The sequence below is a fragment of the Saimiri boliviensis genome, chromosome X, assembly GCF_048565385.1.
Source record: "Saimiri boliviensis isolate mSaiBol1 chromosome X, mSaiBol1.pri, whole genome shotgun sequence".
Classification (NCBI taxonomy): Eukaryota; Metazoa; Chordata; class Mammalia; order Primates; family Cebidae; genus Saimiri; species Saimiri boliviensis.
In genome coordinates, this window is record NC_133470.1 from 101,159,615 (window position 1) to 101,181,048 (window position 21,434).

The 21,434-nt window shown below is 40.8% G+C and overlaps 1 protein-coding gene across 2 annotated transcripts in view; it reads right to left on the reverse strand.

The window, feature by feature from the left end:
• Positions 1-1,942: 1,942 nt before the first annotated feature.
• SLC9A6 (solute carrier family 9 member A6) overlaps positions 1,943-21,434 on the reverse strand; it is a 60,667-nt gene continuing 41,175 nt past the window's right edge. The window contains exons 13-17 of one of the 2 annotated variants that reach the window (XM_039464081.2): positions 19,819-19,908; positions 18,597-18,627; positions 15,568-15,647; positions 8,887-8,992; positions 1,943-4,635 (exon numbers count right to left, since the gene is read on the reverse strand). In XM_039464081.2, coding sequence (XP_039320015.1) covers positions 4,363-4,635; positions 8,887-8,992; positions 15,568-15,647; positions 18,597-18,627; positions 19,819-19,908 — 580 coding nt within the window. In that variant the 3' untranslated portion in view covers positions 1,943-4,362. The remainder of the gene's footprint in view (positions 4,636-8,886; positions 8,993-15,567; positions 15,648-18,596; positions 18,628-19,818; positions 19,909-21,434) is intronic. The other variant, XM_003940745.4, reaches the window with a different exon arrangement.

The window sequence follows — 21,434 nt, forward strand, 5'->3', positions numbered from 1 at the left end:
CAGGACCACAAATTGTGCTATAAATTCCGGGTCCCTTGATGATAATGTTGGGGGGTACAGCATGAAGAAATGCTGCTAGGCAGACTGTTCACCCATGGGCCCAACAAGAGACTGGAGGACCCTTTGCTATGAATGTGAGGGCCCTCCCAACCAGGGGAACACGTGCCCAACAGCCAAGAGCATGACAGCAAATGGAGGGACAGTTGAGACTTCATGCTCCAGCCTGGCCTGATGGCAAGCAGTTCGGGGACAGCAGGCTAGAAATCTGCAATTCCCTCCATCCTTCTAGTTATGCTCAGCATCAATCAGCAGAGCCTGCCTTTGGCACCAGCGTAGGAGTAAGCATCTGGGCTTTGGAGTCAGACTTGACTGGAGTCCTGGCTCTACCACTTACTTGCTGCGTGACTTTTCTGCACCTCAGTCTCCTCATCTGTGTACTGAGGATGATAGAACATGCCCTCAACAGCATGATTGAATTATAGATTTTAAAATGCCTAGTATATACGTGACCAGTACCTAAGAAGGGCTCAGAACTACTACTGTTGTCATTTCCAATTTATTTTCAAGCCTCACACTACATCATTTGCGTGGCATACGTCCTGTTGGGGACTCTAATCTCATTATACTCCTGCACTGGGTCAGCTTAACAAATGTACCTGCTCAGATTTAATATAGGGTTTTGTGTGGCGAATTAGAAAACATGGGTTCTTTCAAGAAAAGAGCCTGTGGTGTGTGGACCATCCCCCACCAATGTCTCTCACTGGGCCATAATTAACAAGCTGCAGTGGATGACAGCAACACACAACAGTGTGGATGGTGCCATTGCTAGACTAGACAGAGTTGCAGTCAGCAAACTCTAGCCTATAAAACTTCTCATGCGGCCGAGTGCTGTGGCTTATGCCTGTAATCCCAGCACTTTGGGAGGCCAAGGCGGGCAGATCACGAGGTCAGGAGTTCAGGACCAGCCTGACCAATATGGTGAAACCCCGACTTTACTAAAAATATAAAAATTAGCCAGGTGCGGTGGCGCGGGCCTGTAGTCCCAGCTACTCAAGAGACTGAGGCAGGAGAATCGCTTGAACCTGGGAGGCAGAGGTTGCAGTGAGCCGAGATTCCACCACTGGACTCCAGCCTGGGCAACAGAGCAAGACTCTATCTCAATAAGAAAACAAAACAAAACAAAACAAAACAAATACTTCTCAAGGCCGGGCGCGGTGGCTCATGCCTGTAATCCCAGCACTTTGGGAGGCTGAGGTGGGTGGATCACGAGGTCAAGAGATCGAAACCATCCTGGTCAACATGGTGAAACCCCGTGTCTACTAAAAATACAAAAAATTAGCTGGGCATGGTGGCAGGTGCCTGTAATCCCAGCTACTCAGGAGGCTGAGGCAGGAGAATTGTCTGAACCCAGGAGGTGGAGGTTGCGGTGAGCCGAGATCGCGCCATTGCACTCCAGCCTGGGCAACAAGAGCGAAACTCCGTCTCAAAAAAAAAAAAAAAAAAAAAAAATACTTCTCATGCACAGAAGAGAGAAATGTCTTTAACTTGGAAGGACTATTTGTATTTGTGTGATCATGCTTTCAGCCAAACTTAGAACTGCCTTCCTACCTAACTGGATATAGAATTTACTCTCCTCTCTCCCCATACCAGCATTTTTATGACCTTATCCATTACTGAGCTAACAGGCTACAAATCAATGTAACATAATTTGACTGCTTTGAGTCATATTTCCTAAAGAGTCCAATTGTGACCATAAGCAAATACACCCACCCTTACACATAAGCACCAACAATTTGCCACCCCATAAGTTAAGTTCTGTTAGGTTTCTGTTTGTTTATTTGAAAACATCAGTCTTCCCCTTTTCCAGTAGGTATATAGGTAGAAAAGTAAACGAAGTCAGCACTCTTTACGTCTCACTAGAATAAACTGTGACTCAAATACGGTGAGTGGTTATTTGCAAGGCTATAATTTTTTTAATGACAGATTTTCCTAAAAGAAACCACTATAACATCTGTCCAAGTACTCCAGAGAAAACAAAAAATACATAAAGATTGAAAGTCTATTACTTTAACAGCACATTGCCAAACACGGACAACTAGGATAAATGCCAAGAAACCTTAAAAAATAACTTCAAAAGATGCAACGTTCAAGTCATTCAAACGTGTAGGTTCCACAAACAACAGGAAAACAAGTCCAAGAGCAGTTCTACTTGTGCATGATGGTAACTCAGACTGTACTTCATCAAAGTTCATTCAGGTGTTTCATCGGCGTCTGAGCGGAGTTTGTTTTTTCTTCCTTGCTTGGAGATGTGTACACAGATTAGAGGAGAGGAAAATCTTCCAGATGCTGATGTAAGCACAGCAGGCTTGGTTCCCCTTGATAAAGTATGAAGGCAGATTTAGTTGACTCAAGCTTTATCAGTTTCCCTAATGAAAAGTCTTATGCATGCTGAAACAGACGAGTTACTGAATTTGTCATGCGAAGTATTTACATAAAGTGAGGTCAGTAACCTGACAGAATAAAAAAGGTAGTTGTTAAAATTATTGTATAACCTTTTACAACTTGAATAACTTTGTGGGTAAATGACACTGACGTTCAAACCCCTCAAACATACATTAACAAGAAACCATTTACTGCGTGAAGAGGCACACATTATATAAAACACACATTTCATGGGAGGGATTCCTGCATAGCAGGAAAGTCACTACCACTACATAACAAATGGCTATGCCAACAGTCGAAGCTGCCACGAAAGGGTACAACATTAGAATTCCCTTAAAATCTCAAGGAGTATTTGCGATAGCACAGATACCTTCTGGAGAGTAAGTAGACGTTTTGTTTGGAAGGGTATTTTCCATCAGAAAATCTGAACATCATGTAAATAAACCAATTTTCTAATTGGGTAAGATTTAAGGCAATGCTACTCAGACCTGAGGGGAAAAAAAAAATGCCGAAAAGTTTCTATTTTTCTTCTGAATCATGAACAGGTCAAAATCAAAAATCAAAAAAGTATTCTCCTTCCAAGCGTTCAATGCACCTTTAAGTATTGTAAGCATTACAAAATAGAATCTGCTTTCATACTCCAAATATGAAATGAGAAATGGTTCTGTGTTCTTCCTTGAAAACTGTTAAAAAAAAAAACGCATGGCAGCTTAGGTTATTAATATTAAAAAGTACCATGAAAATGAAGAACACTACACCTGCCACACACAAAGGAGCCACCTTGCTGCAATCGACACTTCAGAACATGCGACTTCTCTTATGACTGACTTCGGTGTAGTGTGAAACGATCATGGGCTCATAAACCAACTGTTGACATTAACTACAGACTAACATATGATACTTAGACACAGTAAGTTCCAAAATTTTACATTTTGCTCCTGTTTGGCTGCTAAAGAGCAGCAATTTAAATCGATATAAAAACTTCTGACGACAAAGCTTGCTATACAGATAAAGTACATAATCAAAACTTAAGCAGCAATTAAATTTCTCATTTAAACTTATCTGGTATAGAATATTTACACATTTGGGAAGAGAGATTTCTAAAACCACCATTCTCTTTACTCCCCTCTTGCCCTCTGCCCACCCCAACCCCTCCAAATCGAAGTCAAGTGCCCTGAACTATATACACCTGTACTTTGGCTAAGCCGGCTGGATGCGACTCCTTCTATGGTCTGGGTCTGGAAGAAAAGATGCAGGGTCTCGGAAGTCATTTGCAGCCTTCTTTACTGAACAACAGTGTACTGCAGTCAATGAATCTATGCTTTCACAGCAAGGGGGGGAAAAGGGTCCCCACACTTCACTCCCCAACCTGAATGGGGCAAGATCAAAACGCCATCAGCTCCTTGCACCACAACAGGCCATCAGAAAAAACGGAAAGAAAACGGTCAGAACAAAGGCAGCAGCTATCAACAAGTTTCCCAACAAAGGAACCTCTCCTCCCTGGGCTCCCAAGGAAATGACACTCCCTCCTCACTCTCCCTCCCCTAGCACACACACAAAAATTAATTCACATCACAAGAACTTGGTACTCTGGTTAAGTGTCAGGTAAGTATAAGAAAGAGAAAATCCGTCACTTTTTATACTTTAACTGAGACATAAAACTAACAGAACATACAACATCACTGTGAAAATAACTTTCTAAAACAGATCCAGTCTACAGAGTGCAGCCAGGAAAACTTAAAAGGAATAGTTTGTTCACAATCTGCCATGTACAGGATATTTATATTCTTTCTATGCCATATAAATAGCATTTATATAGCTTACACATTCAGAGACATGCACTGGGACTTTTAGGTAGTACAAATTTCTTCACAATCACATGTGCAAATTTTACAAATCACTATGTGAATATTAGTAAGCTTAGGCTGGACCGTGTCTCGTATTATCTAACAAATTTAGTGGGGGTTCGGAATCATCCATTGGAAGAACCAGGCGTGTTCCTCGAATGACCAGTTCATGGTCTCCAAATGCAAGCTCCCGATCCAAGGCATCTTCTGAACTGTTTCCCATAAATCTCCTTGGGGCGCTGGATGTGGCCGATTCAGTGTTCACAGTAGAATCTCCATATGTCAAACTGATATCACCATCATTGAGAATAAGATCAGAATCATCATCTTTCAACTGTTCCTGGTTCTAAATGCAAACAGATAAAAGTAAGATTTCAGAATTGTGGAGTTCAAGAGACATTTCCAATAGGAGAATTCTAGAGGATTCCCCATTTAAAATCCTTCAGTGGGAGCCCACTGGCCTCAGGATAAAGTCTAAAGTCCATACCTTAGCTTAAAATACAGCATGACTTGGCCCCTTTAGTTCCTCTCCTGCCACAATTTGCCTCTCCCACACCAACGGTCCTATTGTCTGCCAACAAGACTGAAGTGCTGACAGCTGCCCAGACTCCTCCACCATCTCTTACCTCCAGGCCCTGCTACATGACGCCTCTTCCCCTTCACATGACTAACACCATTTATCACTTTTGCCCTAAAGTCTTCCTTGAGCTTCTAGGACTAGGTTAGGTGTTCTTCCTGTGTGCTTTCATGGCATCCTGTACCTGGCCCTCTCCCTGTAGTGGCACTTACCCTTGAGCTATAACTGCGTGTGTATCGATCTGCCCTCAAGAGGCTTAGAGTCTAGTGTGTGGGGGGAGCTGAGAGATATACATGTGGTGAAGACACAGGGTAAATGCTACATAGTCCAACCACCTAATATGCTTTGAGGCACAGAGAAACATATCAAGCCCTCACTGCATGTGTGTCTCCCAGCTCCATAAGCTTTGGTTCTCATGGAAATATCAGGGCCAAAATAGTATACTTAAATAAGGTTCCACAAAAGGGAAAAGCATCAGGAATACATAGTCCCATTTTGGCAAATAAAAAATGTTTGTGTAGAAAAGTCTTTTCTTCTTTATGTTTCTGTATTATCTGAAATTTTATTATAATGAGTACATATTCATTTTAAAAATCAGAAGAAAGTCATTTCTTCTAGTGTAAAGAGAAAAGATCATTCTTAATATTCACATTGATCCAACAAAAAACAGTCTGCCATTAATACTCCTTGAGGGAAATACATTCTCCAGCTTTCTAAATCCCATGTTTGTTTGAAAATTTTGAATTTGTCTAAGACCATTAAACAGACTGACAAGACTATTAGACAAAATCTAAAAAGACATTTAATCTGCTGTTGCTAGAATTTCCATAAATACTCAAAGACCAAAATAAGTGTGAACTCAAAAACAAATAGCTGGGTATGGGTGGCACATGCCTATTGTCCTAGCTACAGGGGAGACTAAGGTGGGAGTACTGCTTGGACCCAGAAGTTTAAGGTCAGCCTGGGCAACACAGCCAGAACCCATCTCAAAAACAAACTCATAGCCACCAATCAGCCCAAATCCCTTCCTGTCTAATCTAGTTAGGACAAGTCTACCTAACCAGTATCTATCACTTAATTCAGCAATATTCACAACAAAGCTCTGTGGCTCCTTCACAGGCCCACAGTGGTCTTCAGCACCTTCTAATATCTTTATTAAGTTTGAAATTTGGGGTAATATCTATCAAATTTTAAAATGCACATGCCTTTTGACTCAGTGATCTTACCTTTAAAATCTATTCTATATACTTTTACTATTTGGGTAAGTTTATACGTAAAAGGATATTCACTAGAAGTATTGTTTATAATAGCAAAAAAGGAAATGACTGAAATGTCCATCCAAAAGAGACTGAATACATGAATTTTGCTATAGCTATGAAATGGAATAGTATATAGCCATGAAAAGAGAAGGTAAGACATCTAATGTACTCACATATAAAGGTATCCATGATATATCAGTAATTGAAAAAAAAAGCAAGTAACAGGACAATTTGCCTATTATGATCCCATTTGTGTAAAACAATAACAAAGCTATATATACACATATTTGTTTGCAATAAAATATATCAGGATGTATCCACAGTGAGCCTATAATAAAAGAGCGACTTGAGGACTGCAGGTAGGAAGAAGGCAACTTTGATTTCTCACTTTGTACATTCTATACTGTATGGATATCTGGCCATAAGCTTGCTAGTTTTATAACTTAAAAAAAAAAAAAAAGCAGTTAACAAAAATAATATAAACAATTACATCTGGGCCAGGCGCGGTAGCTCATGCCTGTAATCCCAGACTTTGGGAGGCCAAGGTGAGCAGATCACTTGAGGCCAGGAGTTCAAGACCAGCCTTGCCAACATGGTGAAACCCCATCTTTACTAAAAATACAGAAAAATGAGCTAGGTGTGGTGGCGCACATCTGTAATCCCAGCTACTTGGGAGCCTAAGACACGAAAATCGCTTGAACTTGAGAGGTGGAAGTTGCAGTGAGCCAAGTCTGTGCCAGTGCACTCCAGCCTGGATGACAGAGCGAGACTCTGTCTCAAAAAAAAAAAAAAAAAAAAAAAATCAGTGTGATATTTGTTATGGGTTAAACTGTATCCCCCCCATCAAAAGATCTTTAAGTCCTAAACCCCAGCACCTGATAATGTGACCCTGTTTGGAAATAGGGTCTTTCCTGGAAATAAGGTAGGCCCTGATCCAACATGACCGGTGTCCTTATGAGTAGGAGAAATCTGGACAGAGGTAGGTATGCGCACAGGTAGAACACCATGTGAAGATGAAAGTAGAGATGCACAGTGATGTATCTGTAAGTCAAGGAAAGTCAAACATTGCCAGGAAGTCACCAGCAGTTAGAAGAGAGGCCTGGGGCAGATTCTCCCTCTCAGCCTAGAAGGAACCAACCCTGCCACAACTTGACCTTGGATTTTAGCCTCCAGAACTAAGAGACGGTAAGTTTGTACTCATTAAGCCATTCAGTTTGTGGTACTTTGCTACAGCTGCTCTAGGAAGCCTGTCATGTTTTGCTACATTCCAAAGGACACAGGGTTGTGGTGGACCTTTTCTGGGTTTGGGTGATGGTGAGTGGGTCTCTGGAATCCAAGAGCCAAGCTTCACTGCCTGAAGCAACAGAGCTGGCTGATTTCTCTGCACAGTCATATGGGTTCAAAGGGCATGGTGGAAATGGAGACCATGTTTGAGAGGGGAGCCTGGGCAATGTGGAAGGGAGAGGAGGGGCAACATGGGGTGTGCTGCCCATCTCACGGGCACAGTCTGTCAGAAACATGGACTGACTTGACATAACACAAAGCCAGAGGATGCTCCTCCCTGGCCCAAATGCCACCCCCACTCTGCCTACTCTTTCCTGTCCATTTCTTATACAATCTGCTCTCACATGAGGTTCACTCACAGGGAACGGGGGTATGGGGATGGAGGTGTGGGTGGTTCATGTCTACCCACCTTCAGTACGGCTTCCCCTCTCAAGGTTCTTCATGTTGCATCTGAGTAGTCAAAACTGGTGGGCTTTGTTAACGGGACCCTATTTGATGTCATAGAAAGGTTGGTTTAGAATGGAAGGTTTCTTTTCTTTTTTGAAATGGAGTCTCACTCTGCCGCCCAGGCTGGAGTACAGTGGTGCGATCTCTGCTTACCACAACCTTCATCTCCCGGGTTCAAGCAATCCTCCTGCCTTAGCCTCCTGAGTAGCTGGGATTACAGGCATGCACCACTGTGCCCAGCTAATTTTTGTAATTTTGGTAGAGACAGGGCTTCAGCATATTGACCAGTCTGGTCTTGAACTCCTGAACTCAGGTGATCCACCCGCCTTGGCCTCCCCAAGTGCTGGGATTACAGGCATGAGCCACGGGGCCTGGCCAGAATGGGAGGTTTTTAAAAAAGAACTTGAAAAATAAAAATGTGCACATTTAAAAACAAAGGCCGACTAACATTTTTGTCATTTATTTCCTAGTTGCAATATTTACCAAATTACCAATCACATGTTGGTAGCTAAGGAAAAAATATCCAGATTCTATCAAGATATGCTCTTGCCTCCCAGCAATGTGGAACAGAGGCAGATAAGCTTTCTCAAACATCCAAAGGTTAGAGGTGTGAAATAATAGACCATCTGTTGCACTTTAGGGATGTCAAAATTGTTTTAACATCCTCTCAACGTAACTGAGACAACCCTCATTTGTGGATGAAAGCACACACATTTAGTACTGAGTTCAGGACACATACTGCAAAGAAATGAAAGCCAGCATGGAAATAGAACTATTTACTAAAATCACCCACAGTAAGAAGAGGCACACTTCTATATCTGTTTTCAAATGCTGCTTCAAAGGCTGTGAATTATATTTATAGGTTTCAGTGTATTTTCTGGTTGAGCCAAATACGCTTAAATTCCCTTTCATGGAATTTATACCTCAAAGGCAGAAAACCAAACCAAAATAAAATAAAACCAGCGACTCATCCACAGAGCAGATAAATTTAACTTACTGAAAAATTTAGTTTTGGATAAAACTAACTTACTTCGTAAGCCTGGGGGCTGGTGAGGCACCTGGCGATGGGTCCACAGCAGGCGGGGAGTGTCGTCGTCAGTGGAGGCCCACTGTGAGTCAGCAGAGGCTTCAGATAGCTGCATGGTTAAGGAAGAGCGGAGGTCCTTTCTTTACAAATTTAGAAGAGCAACTCATTTGATAATAATCACCACCACAGTGTAGCAACCACTTGGTCATTTGTAATAATCACCACCACAGTGTAGCAACCACTTGGGAGGACAGCAGAAGGCTTTCACGTCTGTGGTCTCATTTCCTCCTCACTTTATGGCAGTGAAACAGTAAACGGATAGCTTATCAACTTCACTTCACAGATAAGAAAACTGAGGCTCTGAGAGGTCAATGACCTGCTGAAAGCCACACAATGAGGTAAATGGGGACAGATCTCCTAGCCCAAATTGGTCTGAATTTCAAATCTTGTGCCCTTTCCACTCCATCATATTGCTTTTCTGATTTTACTAAAACCAAAAGGAACATCACTGTAAACTGAGCACTAAAGGAGATAAGGGAGAAAGTGAACAAAGATAATGGCCAGAGAGGAAATTAAACATGCCAGTGGAACATAGCAATAAAATGGCTTTCATCATGGATTGTGAATTCAGCTGGCCTCTTGCATTTTGTAAGTTGAAATTTCAGTATCAGACGGACTCTTTTTCTTATGAAGCTGTAAGAAGGAAAGGCAAGTCAAACCTCAAGACAGTTTTAAAAACTATGTATCATGAGGCCCTTTATCATTGGCCCTCGTATTCAAATTATTTGCCAAAAATAAAAATAGAAATGAGAATACATGACACTCAGAAGAAAAAAGAGGGAATCACAAGAAAAAGGAGAAAAGGATACAGACACATAAATTCCCCACTTCATTTATTTATTTTTTGAGACAGAGTCTCGCTGTGTCACCCAGGCTAGAGTGCAGTGGGTGATCACAGCTCACTGTAACCTCAGACTCCTGCACTTGTGACCCTCTCATCTCAGCTTCCAGCGTACCTGGGACTAGAAGTACGTGCCACAATGGTCAACTAATCTAAATTTTTTTTTTTTAATTTGATTTTTACAGAGACAGAGTCTTGCTATGCTGCTAGGGCTGGTCTTGAACTCTGAGCCTGCCTCAAGCAATCCTCCCAACTCAGCCTCCCAAAGTGTTGGGTTTACAAGTATGAGCTACTATGCCCTGCCTCCTCATTTTCTAAAATGCAAACCTAAGGTGGTTCTCAATCAAAAACGAGAAAGAGAAAATTTCATGAATCCTCATATTAATAAAATCTAAGTAAAGATTAAAGCACTCTATATAAACATGATTTATAAAACATCTGGCTAAACACAAAGCAACTAAAAAACTGGAATGATGAATTCTACTAGTGTTTAAAGTAAATGACCAGGTCTTCATCTTATGGTACTGAATTAGTAGTATTGAGGCTAACAAGTCTTGATGTTTGACTCTATAAGAAAAAAAATCCTTAGAAAACAAAACTTGCCAGATATTGACAAATGGTACAAAAGAAAAAAGGTTTAAAAAAATAGTCCTGTATTTATTAATGAAATTAAACACTTTCTCCTACAAAAAGCTCCAGGCTCAAATGGCTTCACTGGTAAAATTTTCTTAACATTAAAAAAAAAAAAAAACACTAATCTTAATACTCCTTCAGAAAATGAAGGAATACTTCCCAATTCATTTTATGAGGCCAGCTTAATCTTGTTATAGAAACCTGACAAGGACAGTATAAGAAAAAAATCATAAGCCAATATTGTTCATAAAAATAGACACAGAAATCAGATGCAAAATATTAGCAAATTAAATCCAGTGATGTACAGAAAGGATAACACATCATGACCAAGTGGAATTTGTTCCAGCAATGCAAGATTGGTTTATCATTCAAACCATCAATCAATGAAAATCAAAATGACATATTAAAGAAGAAAAATATAAATATATGATCATCTCGATGCAGAAAAAGCATCTGATGCTAAAAATTCTCAGCAGATAAAAACTCCTAAAAACTCTCAGCAATCATTTGAACCCGGGAGACGGAGGTTGCAGTGAGCCAAGATTATGCCACTGCACTCCAGCCTGGGGACAGAACGAGACTCCATCTGATAAAAAAAAAAAAAAAAAGAGAATGCTATTATTGTACTTAATGGTGAAATATTGAAAAATTTCCCTCTGAGGTCAGGAATATAAGAATGTCCAGTATCATCACTTATATTCAGCATTGCATTGGAGAAGTCCCCTACAAAAGCCAATGTAAAAAGACTAAAAAAAAAATTGGAAAAGGAAAAAAAATCATTACTCATACATCACTTAATTATGTATATAGAAGATAAGAAAGAATCCATCAGAAATTGGCTGGACACAGTGGCTCACGCCTGTAATCCCAGCACTTTGGAAGGCCAAGGCGGGCAGATCACGAGGTCAGAAGATACAGACCATCCTGGCTAACGTGGTGAAACCCCATCTCTATTAAAATACAAAAAATTACCCTGGTGTGGTGGTGCGCAACTGTAATCCCAGCTACTTGGGAGGCTGAGGCACGGGAATCACTTAAAACTGGGAGACAGCGGTTGCAGTGAGCCAAGATCGTGCCACTATACTCTAGCCTGGTGACAGACCAAGACTCCAGCTCAAAAACGACAACAACAACAACAACAAAGAATCTATCAGAATTCGTAAGCGAACGTAGCAAGATTGCTGGACCCAAGGTTCATATACAAAATCGAATTTTATATATATATATATATATATATATATATACATATATATATATGTGTGTGTGTGTGTGTATTTAAATAAAACAAATAGAAAATAGAATAAATACCATTTGCAATAGGATCAAAAACATCAAATATTTAGGGATAAATCTAATGAAAGATGTATAAGAGCTGTGCACTGAAAAGTACAAATCATTAATGAGAGAAATTTTAAAAGACCTAAATGAATGGAGCGATATGCTGTGTTTATGATATGGAAATCTCAATATTGTTATGATATCATTTCTCTCCAAATTCATTTATGGGTTCAATATAAACCCAATAAAACTGCCAGCACTTCTGTGTGTGTGTGTGCGCACACACACACACCCATGTGTATAAATTGGCAAGCTGTTTCTAAAATTTAAAGGAAAATGCAAAGCACCCAAAATAGTCAAGGCAATACTAGAGAAGAACAAAGTCAGACTTTAATTACTCTACTGGATAGCAAGACTTATTATAAAGCACAGTGATTAAAAGGGTGTGGTATTGATATAAAAATGAGAAATAGGATAAAAAAGAGAGTCCAGAAACTTATCCCTGCTTATACAGCAAAGTGATTTATAACAGACTGTATTGCAAATTCAGTGGGGTAATAATGGTATTTTTTCAATAAATGGTGCTGCATCAGCTGGATATGCATATGGAAAAAAGTAGCTCTTGACCCACTATCTCACACCATACACAAAAATGAATTTGTGATGGATCAAAGACTTAAATGTGATAGTCAAAACAATCACATTTCTAGAAGAAAACATAGGAAAATATTTTCATGACTTTAGGATATGGAAGATTTCTTAAGACACAGAAAATACTAACCATAAGAGGTGAATAAAATGGCTTTCTAGCCTGGGCAACAAAATGAGACCCTGTCTCTATTAAAAAAAAAAAAAAAAAAAAAAAAAAAAAATTGAGATGGGAGTCTCACCGCGTCACCCAGGCTGGAGTGCAATGGCATGATCTCGGCTCACTGCAACCTCCACCTTCTGGGTTCAAGCAATTCTCCCGCCTTAGCCTCCCAGGAAGCTGGAACTACAGGCACCTGCCACCGTGCCTGGCTAATTTTGGTATTTTTAGTAGAGATGGGGTTTCACCGTGTTGGTTAGGTTGGTCTCAAACTGACTGCAGGTGATCCACCCGCCTCGGCCTCCCAAAGCGCTGGGATTACAGACATGAGCCACCGTGCCTAGCCTATAAAATTTTTTTTAGAACTAGCTAGGTGTGGTGGCATGTGGCATGCACCTGTAGTCCTAGCTACTCAGGAGGCTGAGGCAGGAGGATCACTTGAGCCCAGGAGGTTGAGGCTACAGTGAGCTATGATTACACCACTGCACTCCAGCCTGGGTGAGAGTCAGACCTTATCTCAAAAATAAACAAAATGTAATAGACTTCATTAAATTGAAGAACTTCTACTCCTTAAATATAGGATTAAGAAAATGAAAATGTAAGCTACAGACTGTGAGAAAATACAATAATCAACAAAAAACCCAATTCAGGAATACAGAAATAACTATAAATCATTGAGAAAAAGAAAAAAAAAAGTCAGTTAATGGACAGAAGACTTAGACACACTTCACAAAAGAGGATATCTAAGTGGTCAAAAAACAAGAAAAGGTGCTCAGCCTCACTGGTCATTAGAGAGATGCAAACTAAACCATATGGGTTTCACTACACACCCACCAAAATGGCTACAATTTAAAAGGCTGAAATTGCGCGACTGCATTCCAGCCTGGGTAACAGAACCAGACACTGCTTCAAAAAAAAAGTTAAACACATACTTGTCTTAAATTCCACTCTTTGGTATATACCCAAGAGAAATGAATGCTTATGTCCACCAAAAGATGTATATTCATGTATGTTTTTGTAATAGCCAAAAGCTAGAAACAACTCAAATATTTATTAACAATAGACTGGTAAAAAACAAATATCCTGTAGTATATTCCTACTACTGAACTCTACTATAGCAATAAAAAAAGAATGAATTACTGTTACATTAAACAATACGGATAAATTACACAGAAGATGTCGAGTGAAAGAAGTGAGACAGAAATGAATACCTAATATACAAATCCATATATATGAAGATCAAAATCAAGTAAAACTAACTCATGTTGATAAAGTCAGAATCATGGTTACCCCTTTGTGGAGGGGGATAGAGAATGTTCATTTATATCTTTATATGGGTGGTAGGCACACAAGTATAGACATAGGTCAAAATTCATTAAGCGGTACACTTAAGATTCTTGTACTTTATTGTATTCAAGTTATATGTCAATTATAACAAATCATTTTCCTACACAAATGAATTGAAATCTAAAATAATGAATATTTAAATATATCAGGGCGCTAGGTATTATAATGATCAGGTCTTCACTGAGCAGGACTTAACAGAGCAGTACTGAGTCAAACAAGCTTCGATGTTTACTTCTATAAAACATACAGAAAAATCAACTATTATTCTACTTTTTCTCAACCTTAGGATCATTGAACTGTTTTATATATTATGTAGAAAATGTATAAAACATTTTTTGCAGAAAACTCACTGAAAAATTATTGCTAAATTAGAGGGATGAAAAAGCCCCAAGAGATACAGAAGTGGCTTATATCCAAAAGGCTGACAATGGAGCCAAAAGTAATGACATAATCTTTAAAAAATTTTAAAGAGCCAGGCTCTCTCTCTCTCTAATGGGAGTCTTAATACCCCAGATAGGCTTGCATTCTTGTTTCCATACAGTAATTTAATTCCGAAGTACTTGCAAACAGTGAATGCAGAAATTAGCAAACAGAACATGGTAAGCAGTAGCTTCTAACTGTTGAGTGTCAAGTGATTTCTCTTAAATATACAAGGCTTTCATCAGAAAGTTGAAAGCAAGGACAAATTTCTTACATGGCTGTCTCCAACTTGCTTCAATACATAAACCAAGTTATGAATTATTTATTGATAAATCAGAGCCTGAAGGAACTCCATGGCTCTTTTTGCTAGGTGAATTTTCAAACAAGAAATTAATTTGAATAGTGATAAAATATTTAAAAGGCATGATTTAAAGCAGTGGTCCCCAACCCTTTTGGCACCAGGAACTGGCTTCATGGAAGACAATTTTTCCGTGGACGGGGCTGGGAACAAAACAGTTTTGGGATAAAACTATTCCACCTCCCGTCATCAGACATTAGATTATCATAAGGAGTATGTAACCCAGATCCCTTGCATGTACAGTTCACAATAGGGTTTGAGCTCCTATGAGAAGCTAATGCTGCCGATCTGACAGGAGACGGAGCTCAGGCAGTGATGTTCACTGACCCACTGCTCACCTCCTGCTGTGCGGTCCGGTTCCTAACAGTCCACGGACCACTACTGGTGGCAAACAAAAACATTAGCTATCTGGCAAACAAAAACATTAGCTATCTGTGGCATGCTGAATACAGAGAATCTACCAGTCTTTGGAAAGGTCAGGGGAAAAAAGGTGTATTGCTGAACAGTGCAGTATCGAACACTGCCACATTTATTTTATTCTCATGGTCTTCCCTAAGCCTTTCCTCTCTTACCCTGCCAAGTACACTGACAAGAACCAAGAAATATCTTGTGCAGGATTTACTAAATTAGCTAAAGGACAGTAAATTAAATTAAAGTTTGCTCAATAAATAAACCTATATATCAAAGAAAGTATGTCATCTGGGCTCTTGGTTCCCTTTACACAGCCAGCTTCTGAAGTAACCAGTCCCTATGGTTTCATGGGTTTGCAGAGGAATGTATCTGTGTGGGTTTCTTTTTCCGTAGCACTGATGGGGAAAGGGAAGATGAAAGGTAGGTTTTATATTCCCCTCCAGAAAGAGAACAGTCAAAACAATTGTTCCATTAAACTGTAATTATCCATGTCCACACTATCCTTTTCTTTTTCTCAATTAAGGATACTTATGATCAAAGTTGTACCACATCCGGAAAAGCCAAGCACTCTCTGCTTTGGTAGTTCTCCTTTCATTTTCAGGAACACCCTGCAGACAGATAATATATAAATCAATATATATATATATATATACGAAGACCTGAACACATTTATTTAGAGCCATTTCTTTGGAGAATCAGAAATAGAGGCTATTAAATATAAGACACTCTCCAACATGGGTAATATTGGAAATTTAATAGCTTGTATATTGCAGCTTTGGAATAAGAAATTGAAATGTTTTTCAGAACATCTCTATTACTCAGGCTGCCTGTTAATTTATGAATCTACTGTCACTTAAAAAATCATTGTGGGAGAATTCATGTCCTAAACCTGAAAGAGTTATACTCTCTATGTAATAGCACCTTAGAAGACATGACATCAACATCCCTATGTATTTGAGAGTTGTCATGAGTCTCAAAAACAACTAACAACTTCAAAGTTGCTACTATGTTCTTGAAACACTAGCAAAATAAAAACAAGTAGGGAAATTGTATGGTAAGCCTGACCAACTAGGAGGGAAAACTAACATAGCAAACAGGCGTCTTCTAAAATGGCTTCCAAAAATATAAACTGTGCCCTTATTTGTAACACGGTGCAGTCAGCAGTTGGGAGGTGAGGCAATCTGCTTTCAGTCCCAGCTCATTGACATGAAGTAGTTTAAGTAAGTCCCTTTTTCTCTCTGGGCCCGAATTTCTTCATGTCTAAAAACATCATGAGGGTTAGAGAATCCCGAAGGCCGTTTCTAGTGCTCATGTTCTATGGTTCCATGATTATCTTTTCCAAAAGTACAGAGTTTAGGCTGGACACAGTGGCTCATGCCTGTAATCCCAACACTTTGGGAGGACGAGGCAGATGGTTCACTCGAGGTCAGGGGTTCGAGACCAGCCTGATTGATATGGCAAAACCCCATCTCTACTAAAAACACACAAAAAAAATGAGTCAGGTGTGGTGGTGGCAGGGGCCTGTAGTCTCAGCTACCCGAAGGGCTGAGGCAAGAGAATCACTTGAATCGGGGAGGTGGAGGTTGCAGTGAGCTAAGATTGTGTCACTGTACTCTAGTCTGGGCAAGAGAGTGAAAGTCCATCACAAAAAATAAATAAATTAAAAAGCACAGAGTTTAGATTCTGGAGTTTGGCTTCTTCCTGTCCTTCCTAATGCTCAAAATAAATTTCTCTCCCCCTCAATGTGTTATGTATCAATTTATACATAACATAAAAATATTTGGAAACACTGGGCTTACAAAAGCTGAAGAATACCTGCAATTCCTTTCATGTCATTAAGAGTAGCTTTGTGGGCCTCTGCCCCTTGAAGAGCAATTCATCTATAAATCTCACCACCCCTGACCACATGAACACCTGTACACCCCACCCCACGGACTCCATACTTACTATAATGTTCCTCTGCGCTTTCTAGTGGACATTCAAAACATTAAAGAAACAATATAATCAAGACAGTCACAGAGTTTTTGTTTTTTTGGTTTTGTTTTTTGAGATGAAGTCTTGCTCTGTTGCCCAGGCTGGAGTGCAGTGGTGTGATCTCGGCTCACTGCAACCTTCACCTCCCAAGTTCAAATAATTCTCCTGCCTCAGCTTCCCAAGCAGCTGGGACTACAGGCATCTGCCACCATGCACAGGGAATTTTTGTATTTTTGGTAGAGACAGGGTTTCGCCATGTTGGCCAGGCTGGTCTCGAACTCCTGACGTCAGGTGATCCACCCACCTCGGCCTCCCTATGTGCTAGGATTACAGGCGTGCGCCACCACGCCTGGCCCAGCCATAGGGTTTTGAAGGCAAGGAGAAAAATTGGTCCTTTGTTCTGTATGTGATGACTGATACTCACCTACCTGGCTCTCTCCCTGTCACTCCATTTCTATTTGTCCTCTGTGGTTACAGAGGTGACACAGCTGGTGGAGACTTATACAGAGAGTGCTTTTGAGCTGCATGATTAACTTTATTCTTATTTTGACACAGGGAGGAGGCACTGAGGATTAATTACCCCTTGGACACTATCCCAGGAGCTTGGCATCATGGGAATTTATCCAGCTTGGTTTGTACAAGTATGTCAAGCCCATGGAATTCTACTTTAGGGGTCTGACCACAAGAGGCAAGTACTGACTGTATCTCGTATATACATTCCCACTCATTACTCAACAGCTAACAAAATTCGCATTTAGGAAATAAATCTGAGAAATGTTTTTTTTAACCTCACCCTGAAGACAAATATACCGGGGTTTGCTTCAGACAAGAAGAATTGTGTTTTGAAAGAGACGCTTTCCATGTTCAAAAACCTAATTTCTGAGATTTCTTATCTAACGTCTGATACGGAGTCATGTATTCAGCGGTGCTCAGAAACCATTGAAAAGCAGATGGAAAATACCAGACAAGGGTGGTCAGTCTAGAGAGGGCAGCCAGTTACAATGCATTCAGTCCAACAGGCTCCAGTTCATAGCAACAACTGAGAAACTGACACAACGGAAGGAAGGAAGCAAGGAAACGTGGCCAAGGCTGAGGGACAAAGTAAGAAAGTGCACTCCCCTAAACAGGCAGGGAAGACGGCTTGAACATTCAAAAGCTTCTAGGCAGTTCTCAAGGGCAGCTGCTGGTCATCCAAATTGAAAGTTACGCAGGAAGAGCAGCTGGAGTGAGGCTTACATCAGAGACAAGCCTTCATGCACAAACCGAAGTGGAAAAAGCCTCCCCGTGCCAGAGGAGTCACTTGAAAACCCAGGAGTGCTTACGAGACTGCTCTCCTCTGGGGCAAAATCCCAGGCAGGATGGCCCAGAGACATGAAAGCTGTCACCCTTGATAACCACACACTGTGGCTAACTTGGCTTTGTCTCTGTGGAGCAGTGAGAAAAGCCAGGAATGATGTCAGTTAAAAGCCGAGGCAAAGAGGACAGGATCTAAATAGTGGCATGAAGTCTACAGTAGATTGGTTTTTTTCCAAATCACTGCACATTTGACAGAAATGCCAGGAACAACACAAACGCATATTTACCAAGTGTTCTTGGTCTGAATCAACACCAACCCTAAAGGAGAAACACAAAGAGCAAATGAGATTTGGAAGCCAAAAAAAGGTCTATTCACACATGCACATTGTCAGGCAACTACTTTCCTCAACACAGAAGCTACGGAATGGTTAATGTTTTCTTGCTTCTCTATGGCTGTTGATGCAGATTTCTGGTTCCTGCCACTTTCCTTAGCAACAGCTTGGATTCTAAGGCAAGCAGGGTATACCAATGATTCTCTTCCTGCAATCCTACTTACCAGAAAAAAAAAAAAAAAAAAAATAGGATTTTCTTCTCTGAATATAGGTCCACTTGAAGCGGAATCAGGGAGAGCAACACCGCCCCAGATGCTAAATAAGTACTGGGGTAGCTCCAAAAACAAGGCTGGCACAGAGCAATTCTGCGAGGGAGTTGCATGTTTTTGGATCTCGCAGCTCTCCTGGCAACATTCTGTTACTATGACTGAAGAGAGGGTCCAATTATAGGTTTTTCATAGGCTAATGGACAGACATCAGCCTTGCCTCTTCACAATTCTTTCCTTATCTGCTTCAAATTCCTGCTTTCTGTATCCCAGGGAACACCTTCCTTACAAAGTTCTCTAGCTCCTCTCTATTCCCTAAACATGAGCACCCAGCAATTCTGTTCATTCTTCCTTTAAATGGTCTCTCAGGTTTCCTCTTTCCTTTCCATCCCAACTGCTCAAGCACAGCCCTCATCCTGAGGCTCATGGGGTCTGTTATGGAAGCTTGTCCAGCTGCCAGGCTCTCCCTGAGAGCCAGCTGTCGCCAGCATAGAACTCACTGTGTTACTCCCTTGACAAAGGACTCTGAGAGTGGCTTACCACCCAGAGGGTCAAGTCTGAAGTCCTTTGTGGGGCATTCAAGACTCTCTACAAACTAGCACCCCCAACCCACTCCAGCCTACACCTTTCCATCCTCATTTTCCATCCTTCTCTTCTACATGTCCCATTCTAGCCATACCTGCCTACTCTTCTCCCCAAATCCGTCCTCTCTTGAGCCTCCCATGCCTTTGCTCATGCTGTTCTCTCCATCTGCAATGTGCTTTCCCTCATTTCTTCTACTCGTTTTTCCAAGTTCCAAAGTAACCATTCCATGACCCCTTCAAGCAGAATCATTTTTTCCTCTGTGCATATGCAGTACTTTCTACAGTCCTTTATTACGATACTTAGCACAGTAGAGTATAGTTATTTACCTGTCAGTCTCCCCAAAAAGACTGTGAGCTCCTTGAGGGTAAAGGCCATGTCTCAATTCATCTCTGTATCCCCAGAGTCTAGCACAGTACCTGACACACAATAGGTGCTCAAATGTTTATCAATTAAATTAACTACTACAGACAACACAGAAAAAATAGCAGTATGAGAAGCTGTAGCAGTAGCATCCCAGAACACGAATAACACTGAAGGGAGAAAATGATGCAAAGCTGCATCTGGAAAGCAAAGGAATCATGGTCAAGGACTTGAAAACAGACTGTCATGACCAGATTCTTAATTCAAACACTGGCTCATTTTTCCTTTGTTAAAATGGCCAGGAGCTGCTTAACATCGTCTCAGTCACATTAAACTCTAACTACATTTATGCACCTTGAGTGCCATCTAGAGGGCTTGAAGATAGCACACTTGTAATACTCCGTTAGTTATCAGAAGCTAAGTCAATGTAATAAACATTTATAGAGCACTTATTATTTGCCAGGCACTGTACTAGGCACAGGGCATAGAAATGAATTAAACACGGCCTCTGCCCTCAAGGAACTCATAGACTAGTGGGGGAAACAGACACAACTAGGGCATAATCCCTAAGGGCTTCTCTCGGGGAGCTCTGGGTTCAAATGTGGCCTTGGCTGTTTTCTAGCTGCGTGAACTCAGTCGTGATGCAGTCCTGTAAATCATCATTTTATCACCTGGAAAATGGAGCTAATATCCACCATACAGAGTTGCTGCAAGGATTTAATAAGAAAATGTATGAAAAGGTTTTAAAAGAGCACCTGAAACGCCGTTAACATTAAAGAGCATCTGAAACATCATTAACACTAAGTGATAGCTCTTATAACAATATTATTACAAGACTGAATAAAACAAATGCTACAATGGAGAGGCCCAATGTTGCACCAACAGAAGAGTGGTTCTGAGGGAAAAGAACGGGGGGAAAAGGAGGTGGCACTTAGCTGTGTCATTTACTGAAAGAACATTCCAGGCAGAGGGAACCGTATGAGCAAAGGCTCAGAGACACAGAAGTGCAAAGCATGTAGAGTAAATGATAGAGCCAAATGTGACTGTCACAAACTATGTGAAAGGACATGGGAATAGCTGGCTGTTTCTAATTTACTGAGGGTCCACTGTCCATATGACAGCTAAAGTGAGCCTTTTACACTGTACACGACTTCATGTCACTCCCTTGCTTTAAAATCTTCCAGGATTTTAAAATCCAAATCCCTTACCATGCTCTACAAGACTATTGCGGGTCCAGAAACTACAGCCTACGGGCCACGTCGGTACCTCTTCTATTTTTGTAAATCAAGTTTTACTGGGATACAACCACGCCAATTGATTTACATATTGTCAAGGGCCGCTTTCACACTAGAGTTGAGTAGCTAAGACAGACTGTATGGCCTCCAAAGCCTGAAATATTTACTCTCTGACCCTTTACAGTATAAGTTTGCAGACCCCTGCTTCCATAGGATCTTGCCAACCTCATTTTCTACCTACCCTTCAGTCACTATACTCTAGCTACTAGAGATTTTTCCTGTTCATTGAACAGGCCAAGTTTGCCTCCGCCTCAGGACTTTTGTACTCTTCCCTCTGCCTAGACTGC